Here is a 17,223-nt window from a genome sequence, read left to right as displayed (position 1 = left end):
GCATGCTTCACACGTTTCCTTGTAATTAAGTCACAACAAACAGTTTGTCAGAAGCGGGAAACAGTTTGTGTAGGTGACCTAAAAAAACCTGCACAAAAGTCTGCGTGTGTCCTTTAGTTTAAAAACTCTGGTATCCATATATTATATGCAGAAGCTGTTGTTACTTGCCCATCATAAGAATGTCTTGGCACACTACCACATTACCTCTGTGAGTGTCGTGCACTGTAGTGCTTTTAACCATAGACTTACTTTGGAAGCTGTCGAAAGTCCCCAGAATAGTCCTCGTACTTGTAGTTGACGACGTGCCAGTCAGACTTGTAGGTCTTAATGCACTGAAAAGACAACAGAAACAAATTACAGACCACAATAACAAACTGTACGGTGTCTCGGTGCTATAAAAAAACAGTGCAGTGCAGTAGCCTCAATGGAAGCATGCTATTATATATGTTTAATTGTGACTGAAGTCAAAGCGAGTTTATAAACTTTTCAAATTTCGCACAGCTACTGGCAGTAGACCTTTAAACAGACTTTGTAAGGATGGGAATTGATTACATTTCATTACTACCAATTCCGTTATCATTTCTATATTGAGCCTGTTATTCATTTCTCATCACTTTACAGTTAAGATCACATCTGCTAAGCCCACAAGGTTGGAGCTGATGTTACTATAACATGAGGATATTGTGCCTTGGTAATGGATGAGCAGCTCAGCTGTGGGAGATACAAGGCATTCCAGGATTCAGCATGTTGTTGATGTTTCCACCCTCACTTGAAATGACATTGCATTACAACTGGCACTGTTGTCATCTTTCTCTCTTAAATGAAGCCATGTTGAAGACTGTTGCCAAGACTCCCTTGTGTTTTCCAGCAAAGACGCTTGAGTGTGACATCATTGTTGTGCTGTGCAAACTTGTTGGAATCGATATAAGGAACTGATAAACTCCGAGGCAGAGGACGCCAATGGATTGGACGATTTGGAACTGGTTCTCAGTTGGAACTAGTTCTCGGTTCCTACTTTGATTTGTAAGAAGAATTTTGGTTTTCTATTTGAGGATAGTCTGATAATCCTCAGCTTTCAGCAGATATCCCGTTGAACAGAAAATGAAACCTGTCAACATCTCGAGAAAATAAATAAGTGCTGGATTGTTCTCAAGATAAAATGCAGTGACCACTATTTTCTCACAGTTTAACTTCAATAAATCCTAAGAGATTACAATGACAATACGATGGTTGTTTTAAGCAACAATTAAAGCCTCTATTCAGTGACATCCCTGAGGGTAAGGGAGCGAATGATGAGCATTGGCACGCCACCTCAGTCAAACCAACACCCACCAGATCAAACCGGTAGGGAGTGTATCTCTGTCTCCCTTTTCCGTGGAAGGGAGACATCTGCTCATTGTTAGAGTCAGTGATCGGATCAGCTTGCTGGTATCTATTCTGCTGAACTACGTGCCGTTTACAAGAACTGCTCCAGCAGGGAGACGGAGTGCAACCTGATCAGGAGAGCGATCGGAAACAGAGCGAGGCTCCCGCTGCGCTGATCCACACAGCTGTCCTGGTGACGTCACACAGCACTCGACCGGGAGTTTTAGTATCGTTCTGACTTCAAAACACTGAACTCTGACCTGAGAAGTGAACAGTCAGCCGCCAGTTGGTCTCTGGCTTTAAAAGATAGCCAGTGGTGAGCGTGGGCAGGAGGGTAAATCACTGTGATGCTCGGAAGAACCTACATTCCCCTTTTGTAGCCATAACTCATCATTTTATCAGCACCAACAGAGAATAATTCACAATCTACATTTTAGAGGTTCAACTGTATTATCTTACTCAACAAACACATTTCTGGAACTTCAGTGTTTGTTTTTAAGAACTTGTTCGGTCTTATTATGTGTGACAGCAGGCATTCTGAAGACGGACAGCACTATGAACTGACGCTAACAGAGAATAACCTAGAGTTTGATTTACTTGTGGACCATAGAAATTATTTCCTCTCTATCATTCCAACGTCCCCTGGCATAAATAGATATAACTGAGGAAAAACAGCACAAACAGTCCAGCTGCTTCCGGTAATGATCTGTAATGAGCCCAGATACCACTTACACAACAGCCTCTACAGACCACTTCCTAATGTTCTGTGACGTGCCGTCTAATATTAGGTCACAAATTGGCAGTGACTCACATTAGTGTCGCGGTCCTGCACGTGGTTTACAGGTAAACATTTCTAGCCACTTCCTAACCTCTTACCTGACTTTGTACTTAGCACCACCAGACATTCTACAATTAAATTAAGTGTGGCTACTGTATAGGGTGTTTAGGGTAGGGGTGTATATTTATTGGTGTCATCAATTAATAAAATGATTACTGACCTTTTTGTTGAACTAATGTCACACTGTTATTAAGGGGACTATGGAAATCGGCTGTCCTTTTAATGGCTGAAAATCAGTTAAGTTTTGATTTTTTTTTGTTTTTCCTTGAATACCATTGAAAATACCTTCAAAACCTTGGTATCTTAATAGAATTTCATTGTTTGTAACTTCCTGGAATATCATTTAAAATGTTGATGACTCATCCTGCACTCGGGGGCGTATGGGGTGAAACGTCCTCAAGAAACTGAAACACGTCCAGTTGCCTACGATAGAGCCCTTAGAGTTATCAAGACCTGCATGACTGAGAACTTTCATCAACTTGAACACAAAACATTTTCGCAACACTTTCTTCCAACTACTGTTGAGCCCTCCACACTTCAACCCAGCGAGAAAAGCCAACAAGACAGAACAACAAATGCAGAAATCTCTTGTGAAATAACCAGAACTGTTCCAACTTTGGCTTGAAATTACACAAAGCGGCTGATTAAGGAAAATCTGCTTTCAGGCCGTTTTAAACAGTTTACCTCTTGGACAAACAGACTCTGGGCCTCCCTCTCTGCATTTTCAGGCACTGTAGGGTAGAGCGTCCTCCCTTGCCGCCTCAGAGTTGAAATCTGCAGAACACAGCAACAGTTGATTCAGAAACAGAAACAGAACAGAGAAACTACAGCAAACATGAAAACATTGTAAAATTGAATCAAAACAGGGAGCACATTGCTCAAGCTGGACGCCTTCACCCAGTGCTACAGTTTGTGGTCTCAGCTGGACCCAGTTTGCTCGGGGTGTTCCTTTAAATATTATTGTATGTTTGAGACGGGACTGATGTGTTTGTGAGGGTTCAAAGGGGCAGCTTGTGATGGAGGCAGGATGCTTTCAGCTCCAGGACCCACAGACACACCCTGAGCCTGGCTGTCTGCCACTGTTGTACAGACGGCGCACTCTGAGTAATCAGCATCTCAGCACCTCTAAAGCTTTGTTTGAGCCTGTCGCTAATGACCAACAGGTTCACTATGTGCTGGAGCCAAACAGCAGTTTCACAGCTGAGCGAAGTCACAGCTTTGCTTTCGAAGTAATCACTTATACGAGACTAAGTGTCGACAGCCATAATAGATGTACTCTGTTAATAATGTCAACAAGCTAAGATGCTTAAAGTGACGATGCAAACAAGCAAATATGTTTACCATCTTATTTTAATTTATTATAAAGCTGCTAGTATGGTTAAAGCCACAGTGCAACATCAGAGATGCTTCAATATCTCCAATAACACCAATATCTTAACTTTGTGTCAGTCATATAAAAAAATCTAGAAAGATTCTCACCTGATAAAAAAACCTACATAGTGCACCTGTTGTAGCAACACTCAATTTAGCAACTTTAATAATATGACAACACATCATATTAGAAACATGTTATGTTGCTCCGTTATTGCTTAAAATAATAAAATACTGTGACCCAAGAACGGTCCTCGCTCGATATGGATTCTTGCATTTCAGGCAGTGTCAAAACTTTATCCTTTATTTCTACTTAATTCTTTCTGCATAATATACAGAACAACTCAGTAGCTTTCCTTGACAAAGTATCACCGTGAGAACATCGACTTTGAAACTGACATATAGGACGCGCACCACGGAGAAATTCATCCCCATTAGAAATGTAACCCACATTTCAACTTCCCTTTCAGAGCTGAGGTTGAATTACAATATCTCCTCATTTGATTCCCTTACGGTTGCAACTTTTAGGGCCCCCTCCTGAAATTTGGCCTCGATTTAGAGAACAAGAAACAGAAAACACAACAGAACTTCCCTCAAAGAAAGAAAGTGTGGCCAATAAATATATCCAAACACAAACCTCTCTTCCTGTCTTGACTCCCATTCATAAAAACTCAACTCAAAACTACTAGCTTAAAAATAATTTTTGAAGGAGATGGTGGAATGAAGTTTATATATATAGTTATTGTAAAGTTGACAGTATATCTTATATTTTCATTAGATCAGTTTTAGTTTTGGTGCCTTTACAAGCAGCAGTCTGAAAGCTGGAGCAACATCATACTTGCTCTGAGTGAAATGCCACAACGTGCATCAACATCGCCATCAGGTCTTGGCAGGAGGATTAATTCTATTTAAAAAATAAAGTGCATTTGACCACACATAATCCCTGCGAGCAAGAGTGAAATATAAATACAACCATTAAGTGATAACAGTTCAGCTGACTGAGGAAAAAGGAAACAAGTGCATCTGGGTCGCAGCTCCGACTGTGAGGGATGCAGACAAAACCTAGATTATCTTTTCCCAACACTTTTTTTTTTGGAACAAAAGGTTGCTTTGAGCCAAAATATGTTCCATGTCATTACTTCACAGTCCGGTTTAATTTTCATTTAATTCAATCCATCATGATCATAAAAGCAGCAAAAAATGATTGAAGGAACTGGCTACTTTTAAGAAATGAAAAAATAAAAAAAGCATCACTGCAGCAAGGCCCATGAAAAATTTGGTCATAGTCAATAATTTCCTGGTGACAGAAATTGTAGACATTAAATATCAGAGTCAAATTTGAGCCTGTGGTTTGTTTTTTTTCAATTCTTTATTCTTGATTTTGGCATAAAAACAAAAGTAGGAAGACAAAGTGTTATTTGTTGTTTTGTATCACACTGATAAACAAATTCTGAAATAAGGGGTCATTTATAATTTCTGATTTGGGATTCTCAATAAAATATCAAATGAACGAATGATGCACAGACACCAGCAGTTTTGTGTCCAACTCAACACCTGGATTGACATTTGACACTGTTCCTCTGAATGACCTTGCATCTGACCGAGAGCTCGTTTGTGGCAGCTACGACAAATTCAACACCGGCTCGCATTTGTGAACCTGAAGTTTCCCCTTCCTCTCTACTAGCCAGGTTTCCTGTTGGAGTAATGACAATCTTTACAATCCAAGCAGCAGAAATAAACAGACATGGAGGTATGAGGGGAGCCAGGAAGTGGGCAACAGGAAGCTTTTAATTGGGCAACAAGTCACCAGGGAGAAATGAGGTATTCTCTTGCGAAATGAGCCCAAAACTAGCTTGTGATGAAGCTGCACTCAGCACGACTCCATCGACATTTTGTTTGGAAAATCATTCTCCTTCCTCAGCCGAACCTGAAACCAGCGTGCCCATAGACATTACCACTTCAGCACTGAGGCTGATAATATTCTATGTTTTTATACCAATTATGTTCTCCTTTTTTTTTTTTACCTTTTTTTTTTTTTAAACCGACACCAGAGCAATTGGGAGAATTACAAACATCTATTGTTTGAATTGGATCTGCTGGAGACCAACTGACTCTTCTACCTTTCCAGAGAAAGCCTTCTGACTCTGACTCTCACTCTCATTTTACCTCTGCTAAGAAGCATTAATTTCAGGTAATCAGCATTTATTAAAGTGCAGATTAAATCCTGATTATTTCACAATTTAAAGCTCGCAGTTGAGCAACATGTATTTTGAATGCGAAAGGAAACAAAGGACCCAGATAAAACCCAGGACAGCAAGCGGACAACATGCAAACTCTAAGTAGCCCGACCCTTAAAAAGAACATTTTAATTTTAACCAAAGGTCCAGGTTACATAATAGGACACACATTACTGGTATACTACTGAATAACCCTTGCCTCATCTGCTCATGCATATACTATATATAACCATATATAGTTTAGTGAATTTGTTGAAGTAAAAAGGGTGATGTCTTCATCTGTCGGCTTTACAGCGTGGATGGGCGTAGACCTAAAGTATACGACAAGTTGAGGAGAAGAAGGAAGGAAGGGCCCCCTCTTGGTAATCCTCGACAAATTTCTCCAGAAACCTCACAGAGAGAAAGAGAGAGACCTACACAGAACTGCCTTGTGCCAACAGTTTCAGATCAAAAACAGATGGAGGTGATATAAACACTGGCTCACATGAGACCAGTACCAACTCATGACTTTTGATATGGCAGTGGGGATAAGATAAAGCACAGACCTGATAGCAGTTCCTATTACAGAAGAGCAGCCACAACAGGATTTATACAAAAATAATAACACAGACAGAGGACTTGCTCTGCGTCGTCTGGCCTTGATCTATCCTCCACCACTTGTCTCGATGCTTACTGAGGTTTCCGTATGCATACGCACTGACGGTTCCTCCTTTCACTAAAAGCACCGCAAAGGGCCTCGACACAGAAGCTGATTGAATCCTTGCTTGAACAAGAGTCTGCGGAGGTCGAAACAGATGTTCGGTTCAATCACTGTGCTGCCTGTGGTGGTTTTTTTTTTTTTTTCCTCTCAGTCAGAATCACCTGTCAGCCCCTAACAACGTGCTGTTTGTATCTAAAGCTGGTATGTTATGTTCATGGCAGCAGGCTGGAGGAGTATGATACAAGAGAAGACAAAGTCAAGGCTGGCCCGTTTTCACCAAGGACCCAGCTGCCAGGTCTTTGTAAACTGTAACAAGCCCCGGCTTTATACAGCGCCAAACCCAAATTTAGAAACACTGACTTTTTTGCTTTTATTCTGTTCCACAGAGCCACCTGCAGTAAATACATTTACAGTAAGTTCCCACCACTACCACAGCCTGTTTCATGTATCTGGGTCAGATGGTGGTTTTAGCTGGTCACACAAACATCACAAGTGTTTGTGAGTCTGTTCTCACATGACAAGATCATGCCATATACAGAGATCAGGACTGCAACCAATGCATTTCAAGTACATTTATGAATCGGTGAGTCTATAATATTACAAAAAATTGGGAAAGATATTCATCTTCAAATGGCATCTTTTGTCAAAATGTCCCAAACCCAAAGACTCTTACATTAATGGAAAGAAAAGCAGCATAATGATAGAGCTGGCAATTAATTTCAATCAGTTAATAGATTGATTGACCAGTGCAGCTCTCTTGTAAATGATCATCAAAACTCTGTATAACTTCTGTTGTTAAGAATCTGTTATTGTCACATGGAAATGCTTTGAAATGACAGATTGATGGGAAAGGTCCTCACATCTGGAGGTTTTAAACCACCAACAAATGCTTAAAAATAATTTACGTTTGCCCTATCTCACAATGTTTACGATGCTGTAAGTGTTATTTTCTTACCTTATTTTAGTGTTAAATAGCTCTTTACCAACAGTCACCACTGTTAAAGAATATTTGGTGTTTGAAAAAGATGTATTTTCTGGTCTCTCTGTCCACTCTATCCAATCAGGACAGAGAGCTCCATAAAGAGGCGGTCCGGGCTGCAGGTGAATGTGCAGAGGGCAGGTTTGTCTTGTTTACACATAAATTTAACCCCTTCATTTTTAATCTTAAAGGACTGTAATGATGCAGCACAAACGTAATATTCTTTAAGGAAAACTGTCTCTCAAATGTCTTAAATCTTTTGGATCCTGGACTATTGCAACATAGCATTTTGATTCTAACTTCAAAATCAAAGACCACTATCTGGTAATTTACCTCCCATTAGAGTTGTAGTGAAATATTTTCGTCCTCAGTGTCTTACAAGGAAAATCAAGTAAATGCCATCTACCCATATGGCAATGACAGGTTAAAGTGCAGGTGAGAAAGGGGCCTGAGAGGAAACTTTTTTACACACACAATAAACAGTAACCTTAGACAACATTTGTTACAGAATATGAAACATCAAACTCATTCTTGTTTGCACTGTATTATTCTGCAGTGTAGGCATTCAGACAGAAGATGTTAAAGTCATCATGGCTGGTGAAACAAAGACTTCTCTCACTGAGAGGAGAGCTACAACAGTAAAATCCCAGACTCCATAAAATTTCCACAGGATCGTGAGACAGAGTGGCAGGGTCAGGTTTGAGGATATGCTGCACATCTCATTGCTGCCGTTGGTAAGGACACAAAAGAAGTCTCATTTCCTGAAGTACCAGTTCTGGGCCAGATTTCCATTTTAGATTTTCCGTCCTCACCGTGGAAAGTGTGAATGGAGCGTACGTCCTGTACAATGTGGCTGGAGATAACACTCGCTCTGTCACAACATTGGAGACAGAATGAGCCAATTAAACAGATGGCCCCTGACCCCTCTCTCGCTACAGAACAGAAGGATGTAAACAGAGAGAGCGCTGCTGTGAACGACCCCACCCGGCACTCACAACAGCGGCCACGCCAGGGCCGAAGGAAAAGTCTGCAAAAGCCAAACAAATACAACAAAGAAAAACACGCAAGTGGGCGGGTCAATGATGATGTTGGACAGATGACAATGAATGGTGTGACCTTGCGAGGGCATGGAGCACTTTTTAATGACTTACGCTGTAAATATAACTCCTCAGTCGACCATTACTACTCATTATTTAGTGGATATTTTTACCTCACTTTCCACACAGTTTCATTAGTAGCCCCAGTGGAATCAAAGCCCTAATGCTGGCAGCGTTACCACACCCTCTACTCCATACCACCACCACTTCAGTGGTTAAAATCGTACTCCACCTCACCATAACAATCCCTGTTACAACACCCACATACCCATGAAACAGTTGTAAAACTCACCTCGAAGTCCTCCAGAGGGAACTGCAGCATGTCCCTGAGGACATCACTGAGGATCTGTGTCTTCCTCTGCACCAGCACATTTTCATAGTCCAGCGGCTCTATCACCTTCGGTTTCACCTGGAGAACACAGACGAAGAACAGTGTTAGTGGGGCATTTGATATAAGTTCACGACTGAATAGATAACACTAGTAGGGCATTCACATGAAAGCCCCCTCAATTAGTATTCTTTAGACTTTATTAGATCCAGTGGGTGATGACATGAATGCCAGGAATGTTGCAGTTCATGGTTGGCAGTAATTATATAACTGACTCCACAGTATGCATGCAAAATCCATCGCACCTTCATCAGGCGAAATTCACCAAAACATACTAATCGGGAAGAAAGATACTGACTGCAAATAGGGTGTAAGCTGATGTCATTAAATTACAAAAAACTAAGACCTAATTTTGTTACTAACAGCTAAACAATATGCCCAAAAATACAAAATCATGAATTATTTCACTTGCAGCTGTCGCTCGGGTTCTAAATAGACACAAAAACACTGTCTAACCCTTCATTCAATTAGAGTAATAGAATACATTAGTGTGTACAAGAAAATGAAAACTAAAACCAATGAGAGCAAAGTAAGTAAGACTTCTATGACGTTGAATGTGTAAACACAGTGGAATGGGCAATAAGGAAGTATGAGCAAGAAAACAAAAACTGAAAAACTGATTTAGTCCAGAGCTACAGACTCTCCAAGCCAAATCCACCACATGAAACCTATAACTGTGCACAAGAGCAGGGATGATGCTATGCACTGACGGTGGGCCTCTACACTGCGTGTGATGGATCTGTCTTTGCTGTGCTATCACACTGGGCCCCACCAACACATGCTATCTGTTAGATACGCTGCGCTACGTCTATCAGGGCTCCATCTGCCCACAGAAAATGCATCCGCCTCAGCAGAGGGAAGGTCTTGCCGAGCTTATCCCTCCATGAGAGCAAACACGCATGACATGCCTGTCAGGGAAACAATTACGCTCCACTTCAATTACAATCTCTACACACAACACAATTACCCTCTACAGCTTTGGACAAACAAACCTCCATTATCAGGTTTGACTTGGAGTGCACTTGACAAGAATCTCTAATCAGAAGTCAGTGTTTTGTGGTGAACTCTCTAGGGCAGATGTGGCTATGTTATCAAAAAGGTGATTATGGATTTATGGTGCATCCAGTCATCAGGTCTGCATAAAGTTCGAGTGCTGACCCACTAAACCCCAGTGGCCGATGCTGGAGAGAGCTTATGCACTGCAAAGATGCAGTAGCCATTAGACGGAGAGTAAGCTGTCAACACTTGTAGCTGACAGGACGGGAGGATAAATCTCACAGCCAGAGAGACGGCAGAGTGCAAGATGAACAGTGACACATCGCCTCAGACTTCAGGGCTGAGAGACAGCACGGCTCACATGTTCGCCTCCACATCTGGGACTGATAATACTAGCATGATCTCAGAGGGAGAGTCATGGATATTGACCTGCTTAAATACATGTTGCTAGCAACCTTGTTAATAACACAGCGTGGCTCACACAGAGGGGGGGACAGGACCTCGAATCGGATTCAAGGACAAGGAGGGGATAACAGAGCAGAGACGGTGCCACCATGTCTGCCAGCTGAAGCAGGTTGTGACACTCTTAGTCAACCGTTTCTTCGCAGCTTTATCTGAACGCAACACAAAAGGTAGTTCTGCTTAAATGCAGTCAAACTATTTCAACATTTTTTTTTATTCTCTCCATGAGAGATCATAAGTGATGAGATGAATGCAAAGATTTGTGCAAGAAGTACAGGTAAGTCAGGAAGGACTTAAGACAGGGAGAGATAAGATGTGTGCGCGCGCGCGTGTGTGTGTGTGTTCATATTGGTGTCTGCCTGAGGCAAATCTCTACATCTCTATACACAGCTGGTCTGTACCAGACAGTAAACCTAAAGAATGCCAGACATACACAGCTGCATTGTCATTGTGTACTAGCATCTCATGAGAACAAAAACCTGGCTGTAGATAAACCAAGTAATTATCAAACATGCTCTACAAGTAGGGCAACTAACAATCATTTTCATTATCGATCATTCTACTGATTACTTTCTCAAGTAACTGTTTGCTTCAAATTGCTTCTTTTGTCCAACCAACAGTCCAAACGCAGAAGACCAGCAGGTGATTTGAGGGGGGGTGACTTGGGATGCCATCCCCTGTGTTACCTCCCACCACCCTTGTCCATTCCTTACTAGCAGAGTGAGGGCAGGGGCAGAAGGACTGTTTAGTTGAACATGTTAATCTAGTCTGACTGATTTATACCTCTTTTCGACCAAGGAGGTTCAGGTGCTGGTTTGGACCAGTGATGGTTCTTTGCAGCTCGACAGCCACAGAATTGGCTGTCGGCCAAGAAAAACTGCTTCGAGAGTGGCACCAACACTCTGGAGCAAAGAACTGCTTATGTCAGAGGCTGAGGGCGGGGTTATCGTCACCAAGGACCAAGTAAAACTGCTTATGACCCTAAATTCTAAAAACCAGAGCTGGTGTAGCGTGATCCAATTAGTCATGCAAAGCCAAGAGTGGCGCTAAACACTAAATAGTGGATGTAGTCCGCCATAGTTGTTCCAAGTTATGCTGGGAAACTGGAGATGTATACAGTGACTGAATGATGTAACTATATGGTGGCGCTCATGCCCCTGGAAAAGCAAACTGGTTCTGAAAAGTTTCACAGGTTGAGCTAACTTTAAACCAGCACCCGCACCAGCCCAGAACCAGCACTTACTTCGCTTTGGTCAAATTGGGGTATTCTTGACCAATTTTCTGACAAAAATTTGTCTCTGAAACCAAAAGAAACAAAAGAATCATTTAACTAGTCACGGGTGGATGAAACGAGACAGGTCCATCCCCCCTCTTGAAAAAATGATAAATCACCTACTGCCAAAGACTCTTCATCTACCATCACAAATGACAAAGAAAACAAACTGACTCACTGACTGTCAAACTAGTCGGCACCTAATTTTCTTTGACTTGACTAATAGATTCATCGGCTAATTGTAGCAGCTCCATCTGTGGATACGTTTTGAACTTTGTCTAAATTATCTGGTAACGCGGAAGCACCTTCACTCAGAGACACCTGTGATCAAAAGTGATTCTCACAACTTTAAGTAGCTCTTGAGAGGATTCTGCCGTCTTCTCACCAGTGATGGACTCTTAACCTCGTTCTGTTGTTGCTGCTGACTTTTGTTTTTCTCCAAACCCCTCTGAGCTCTACCACACTGCTTTGTCAGTGGCCGAAGGTGGTCTACCACACAGCACACTCAGCACTGAGTAAGAAAACAAACATACATAATAAGCAAGAGCACTGTCACTTCCTCAATCCACAGTGCTGACCGTAGTCGATCGTCCTAGTCCCAACTTTATCATATTAAGTCCTTGTTAATGCCCTTTTAAAAACACGTCTTATGGACTAAAATGATGGCGCTTCTGGGTCACAACAGTGCAGGTTGCATCTTCCACATCTGTACAAATGAGTCAACAAACAGACAGTCATGCCGGGACAAAGCGTAAAACAGAATCTTAAGAAGCCATCTCCTACACTCCCTCTCCACCGTGATCTAGCAGCTGTTGAGCCGCAGCACCCACTCCTCCCATCACTGCACCCTCTCACAGCAATGAACAATGGTGCTGTGTAGTGCGTCTCCACCAACTCATACATTCAACCTCTTGCCACCAACTGTTCAGATCCGACCTACTGCTGGACTCCTTCATCGCGGGGCTGGAAGTTATGGCTCTCATCAGGGTTGACTTTTGAGCCAAATAAAATGTTTTACAAGCCGAGGTCACCTTTAAGATCAAGTGTGCTGCTCTCCTCCAGGTAGTTAAGTGCCAGTAAAGTTCAATATCGTTTTTTTTTTCCAGGTGCTAACGTTGCACATTTTGAATGCGAGAATGGAAGAGATGGCAAGCGAGCCAGCACAGGCGCTCACATGACACCTGCGTCGGGGCTTTATGGCTGTGGTTAACCTTTACAGCGCACTCGTAGATCAGTTCAGCTACAACAAGCCAGCAGAGATTTGAAGATTTTTATGTAAAGTCCTTGGATGACTTACCACCACCTGTGGCACCGAGTCCACCTCAGCCTCAGCCGCAGCCAAGCTCCTGTACTGCTGTGGACTTTCAATGACCAGCTCCTTCTTTGGAGCTTTACCAGCCCTTCCTTGCATTGTCAACAGCTGTGGTGAGATTTCTCCGCGCTAGATCCCAAAGAGAAGCGGGCAGCCAGCATATCCAACAGAGAGAAATCCTGATGCTGGGAGAGAAGTTTGTACTCTCACAGACTTCTGCTCACACCCTCCTTCCTCAGACTGCTCTGCCTGTCTGAAAGCAGCGGACTCACACCCAGGCTGAGGAGATGATGGCCCCTCCTACACTCAGCTGTGCAGCCCGGGGGAGTTAAACACCCTCACACACACACACACACACGCACACATACACACACACAATGAAGCAATCTGACCCCACATTATCCACCTGCACGGTGACACAGGGTTGACAAAGGCAAACAAAAGACACACATTCCTCAAGTATTACAGTCTGGTCAGGGACCGTCCACGCCTTATGCGGGACAGCTGAAATAAGAGCTGGTTTTAAAGTTTATCAAGAGGAACAAACTGACAGAGAGGAAGGCGACAATAACGTAAAGTTCAGTCACACAAGGGTTTCATTTGGAAAATAAACCACTCGAGAATAATGCAAAGCAGTATGAGGGCAGGGTAAGTAGCAGAGATCTGGGGGGTGATTTTCCACGTGAACATGACAGATAAGCTGCCAGACTGAGCTCATCAGACTGTAGCTTCACAAACAACTCCAACAAATCTTGACCCACATTAACAGCTAAAGAGCTGAAGAGCAGATCGTTCAACTCATTCTGAATCAGGAGTAGTATAAAATTAGTCATCACAAACTCTGACAGACAAACAATAGTCACGCAAGTATTAAATGCTGGCCTGCTTCTACTCTATCATCGCTGCTGAGATCGACACTGTTAGTAATCACAGACTTGAGATTAGGCCCAGCTTCTGTCTCGCTGTGTGTTGATGCAACTGCTCGAGGGGCATTCCAGCACGACGCAGCCCCACTCAACCCACCAAGGAGTGAGTGAGCCCGACCTACAGATTCCTCAGTGGGCCACAGCAGGGGAGGATGTTATCTTTTTACGCCTGCATCTGAGTTTAAGGTGCGGGGGAGGGGCCAGGTCAGCTCTCCAGCTGCTCCACTCCCACTGTCACATGCCGCTGTGGGCCCCACACAGGGATCAGTAAATCAAATATTTATATATCAAAAATAAGAATATTTTTCTTATATCAGCCTATATAACAATAATGCCTATCTATCTAGAATTGCATATGGAGTATACAAATGGATGTTGGTTGGAACTGTTTATTTGAACTAGTGCAGTCACGACACCAGATTTTCACTACGTGGTTCAACAAACCAAACAAATTCAGGATAACGATATCATCACGACATCTGTAGGAATTTGAAACAGAAATAAAATCAATTTTCTAACTTTGTTTACTGTGTGATCTGTATCTCCTTTTTGATGATCGATGAAGAGAGAGTCTGTAACCAAAACTGTTTTAAGCTTTTTAAACGTGAGTTGTATTTCATAGACTAAACAAAACCAATCAATAAAATGTTTTTGGCAGATTAACTGATAGTAAAAAAACAAACAAATATCTTTTCCAGTACTCCATGCATCCAACTACCACAGATGACTTGTTACAGAGCACTATGTCCTCAGGCAAAACTAAAGAGAATATTCAGATCTTAGCTTTTGTTTTGGCCTCACACTATAAACATAGTCAACACAGGTCACAGTAGCCCACAATGTCTAGCGCATAGGGGGTCATTTATTATCAGTTATTTTTTATGTTAGTACCAAACAATATAAGTTTTATCATTGACTTGTTTGTGTTTGAAAGTTACGAAGCACAAAACAGAAGTTCAGTCAGAAACCCTATTAGCCTGCTAGCCTAACCAACTAGCTAGGCTATATTTACTCAGGATATTCCATTTCATGCTAATTTTAGAATTTGATACATGTACAGTGATGAGCTCATTCATAAATGAGTTGAGTGTGTGTGCTACCTTCTACAACCACAAGTGACTAACGAACAGCACTTACCATAAACACAGTCATGTTAGTAACAGTAATATCCTGTAGTGAACCCACGGTTGAGGTGATGGATGTCGTGTGTTTTAAGCTAGCACTGGGTTAACCACACATCACTACTCATGTCAGGTACAAGAGTTTTGGAAATTACATGTCCATTTCTGGAAGCAAGGTAGCCAAGTTCATGTCTGCTGTCAAATAAATATTAGCTTCTTCTCCCTCTATTAATCACACAGAAAGGTCTGGCATATGTTTGGTGTTAGCCTACCTTAGTTACAATACATTAAGTAATGCCTTCCAATTCAAGCAACTCTTTTCTATTTTTCAATTTTTTATTCAACAAATAAAAGCTGGGCAAGTGATTGCATGCAGCCTCACAAGTCCTGTCCTCAATCTGGAGTAGCCAGATTTGCATCATGTCATAGCACTCAAACCCCAGGCAACCTGCTGCTTGCAAACTAACAAGATACAACATGCAACCAAAGACTTTTTTTAAGCGTTACGTTTGGAGGGCGTTTTCTTAACATGGCAAATCATGCAATGAGTTGTGAAACTTGTTTTCGGAATCAATTTATGGTTAAGTCTGACATGCAACAGAGGTCCAGAGCTGAAACCAAACCTGGGATGTTTATATTTGTATCTCAGCCAACCCTCAATGTCCTCACCCCGAGGTGAACTCAATCTATCCCTCACCTCAACCACTGAGGGCAAAACACTATTTGAAGGGAAAACACAAGAGTCTGACACGAGATCTGGTCACTCCTGTCACACACATTCTGATGACAGCATTGGAAAAAGCTGAGTATGGCATGAACTTCCCTCTGGCACAGGTCCAGATCCACATACCTTGACAAATGATGGGACTGAGCGTGTTTTTAACAAATGCTCTGCATCAGATGGAAACCATAGTGGAGTGAGTTACTAATAATTGTCAGCCTGGGGGCATGTCAGCTGTCGGGGTTGGTTTAAAGCAGCAGATTGAGTCGTCACACACTTCCTGTCTTAGATACCTGCCTGCTCTTCAGTAACTTATGCCACACACATAATTAAAATCCTTCAAGAGTAAATCTAGAAAACAACGCATTTGGCAAGAAAACCATCTCTTTTTTAAAAACCTTTCAACAAACTGTATTTCATTGGATGTTTGTCATAATCAGAATTCCAGTTTAGATGCTCACCCCTCCTCCTCTAACCACAATCCTCTGGCTAATTTATCACACACATGCTTGTTTACAGTAACGCACTCTCTGATTTATGACTAAACACTGGTTCACTGTCACGCAATTTAATCTATGAAGTTTTTTTTTTGTTTTTTGCATTCTGACCAACAAGACTCTGCAGGGACAACAGCAGACACTTTCTTGTTCAATGAAAATGCAATTTGGTGGACTATCCATTAGCTACAGGCTACAACGATAACTCATATCATTGTTGGAAAATTCCCTTTAATGTACAAGTACAAGATGTTTGCCTTTGATCTTGAGCTTGTGCAGAGGCAGACTTCCTCTCCCAGACATATCTGCAGCAAGGAGAGATAACTAACATCAGAGAGACTTCCTGTCTACACTGCAGCCATGGTACTTCCAGATGACACATCGCTGTTGAGCAGTGCTCACATTTTTTTTTTTTTTTGGCTTGCCCCTTAAATCTGAGTCAGACCTTGTAGTTTTATCCTTGGGAACCAATTCAAACATATTTCTTTGGGGTAAGTTGGCATTGGAATCTGAGCAGGAAGGCACACTGAGCCCTTTCAGTGGCAAAACAAATACTTGTGTTGGGCAACAAAATGTTCCAATGGCCAGCAGCAGACCAACAGGATGTTATGGAAAAAGTGTATTCTGCTCCAACACAACTGTTCTCAGTGTAGATTCATTGACAGTGGAGATTGTCAAAAAGCCCCAAAAAGTAGAGTGTCCCCTTTGATTTGCCGTAAAGTTGTTTGGGAAAAGAAGTTTGTTGCCATGGCCTGTTTATCATTCTTTTAATAAACCTCCCCAGTTTGGCAAACCAGACTGCTGGCGGTGGTGTTTTTTTAATCATGCCGTTGGTGTTAGTGCTTTCCTACTTTAGCTTGCTCATCTAGATAGTAAACATGTTTCCAAGCATCTGAAGCTGAACACGGCCCAGTTATGGACATGTGGTAGTGAGACAAAT

General features: G+C 42.1%; 1 protein-coding gene across 17 annotated transcripts in view; it reads right to left on the bottom strand.

Moving 5' to 3' along the window:
* zmp:0000001200 (dedicator of cytokinesis protein 9) overlaps positions 1-17,223 on the bottom strand; it is an 86,131-nt gene that overhangs the window by 37,825 nt on the left and 31,083 nt on the right. For 14 of the 17 annotated variants that reach the window (XM_037109072.1, XM_037109086.1, XM_037109083.1 and 11 more), the window contains exons 2-4: positions 8,880-8,996; positions 2,888-2,977; positions 250-332 (exon numbers count right to left, since the gene is read on the bottom strand). In XM_037109072.1, coding sequence (XP_036964967.1) covers positions 250-332; positions 2,888-2,977; positions 8,880-8,996 — 290 coding nt within the window. Of the gene's footprint in view, positions 1-249; positions 333-2,887; positions 2,978-8,879; positions 8,997-13,003; positions 13,262-17,223 lie in introns of those variants that run through there. The other 3 variants (XM_037109073.1, XM_037109081.1, XM_037109084.1) reach the window with 1 other exon arrangement.

Source organism: Acanthopagrus latus, chromosome 9, assembly GCF_904848185.1.
Source record: "Acanthopagrus latus isolate v.2019 chromosome 9, fAcaLat1.1, whole genome shotgun sequence".
Taxonomy (NCBI): Eukaryota; Metazoa; Chordata; class Actinopteri; order Spariformes; family Sparidae; genus Acanthopagrus; species Acanthopagrus latus.
The sequence above is the reverse complement of the archived record's forward strand: the minus strand, read 5'-3'. Positions and strand labels throughout refer to the sequence as shown.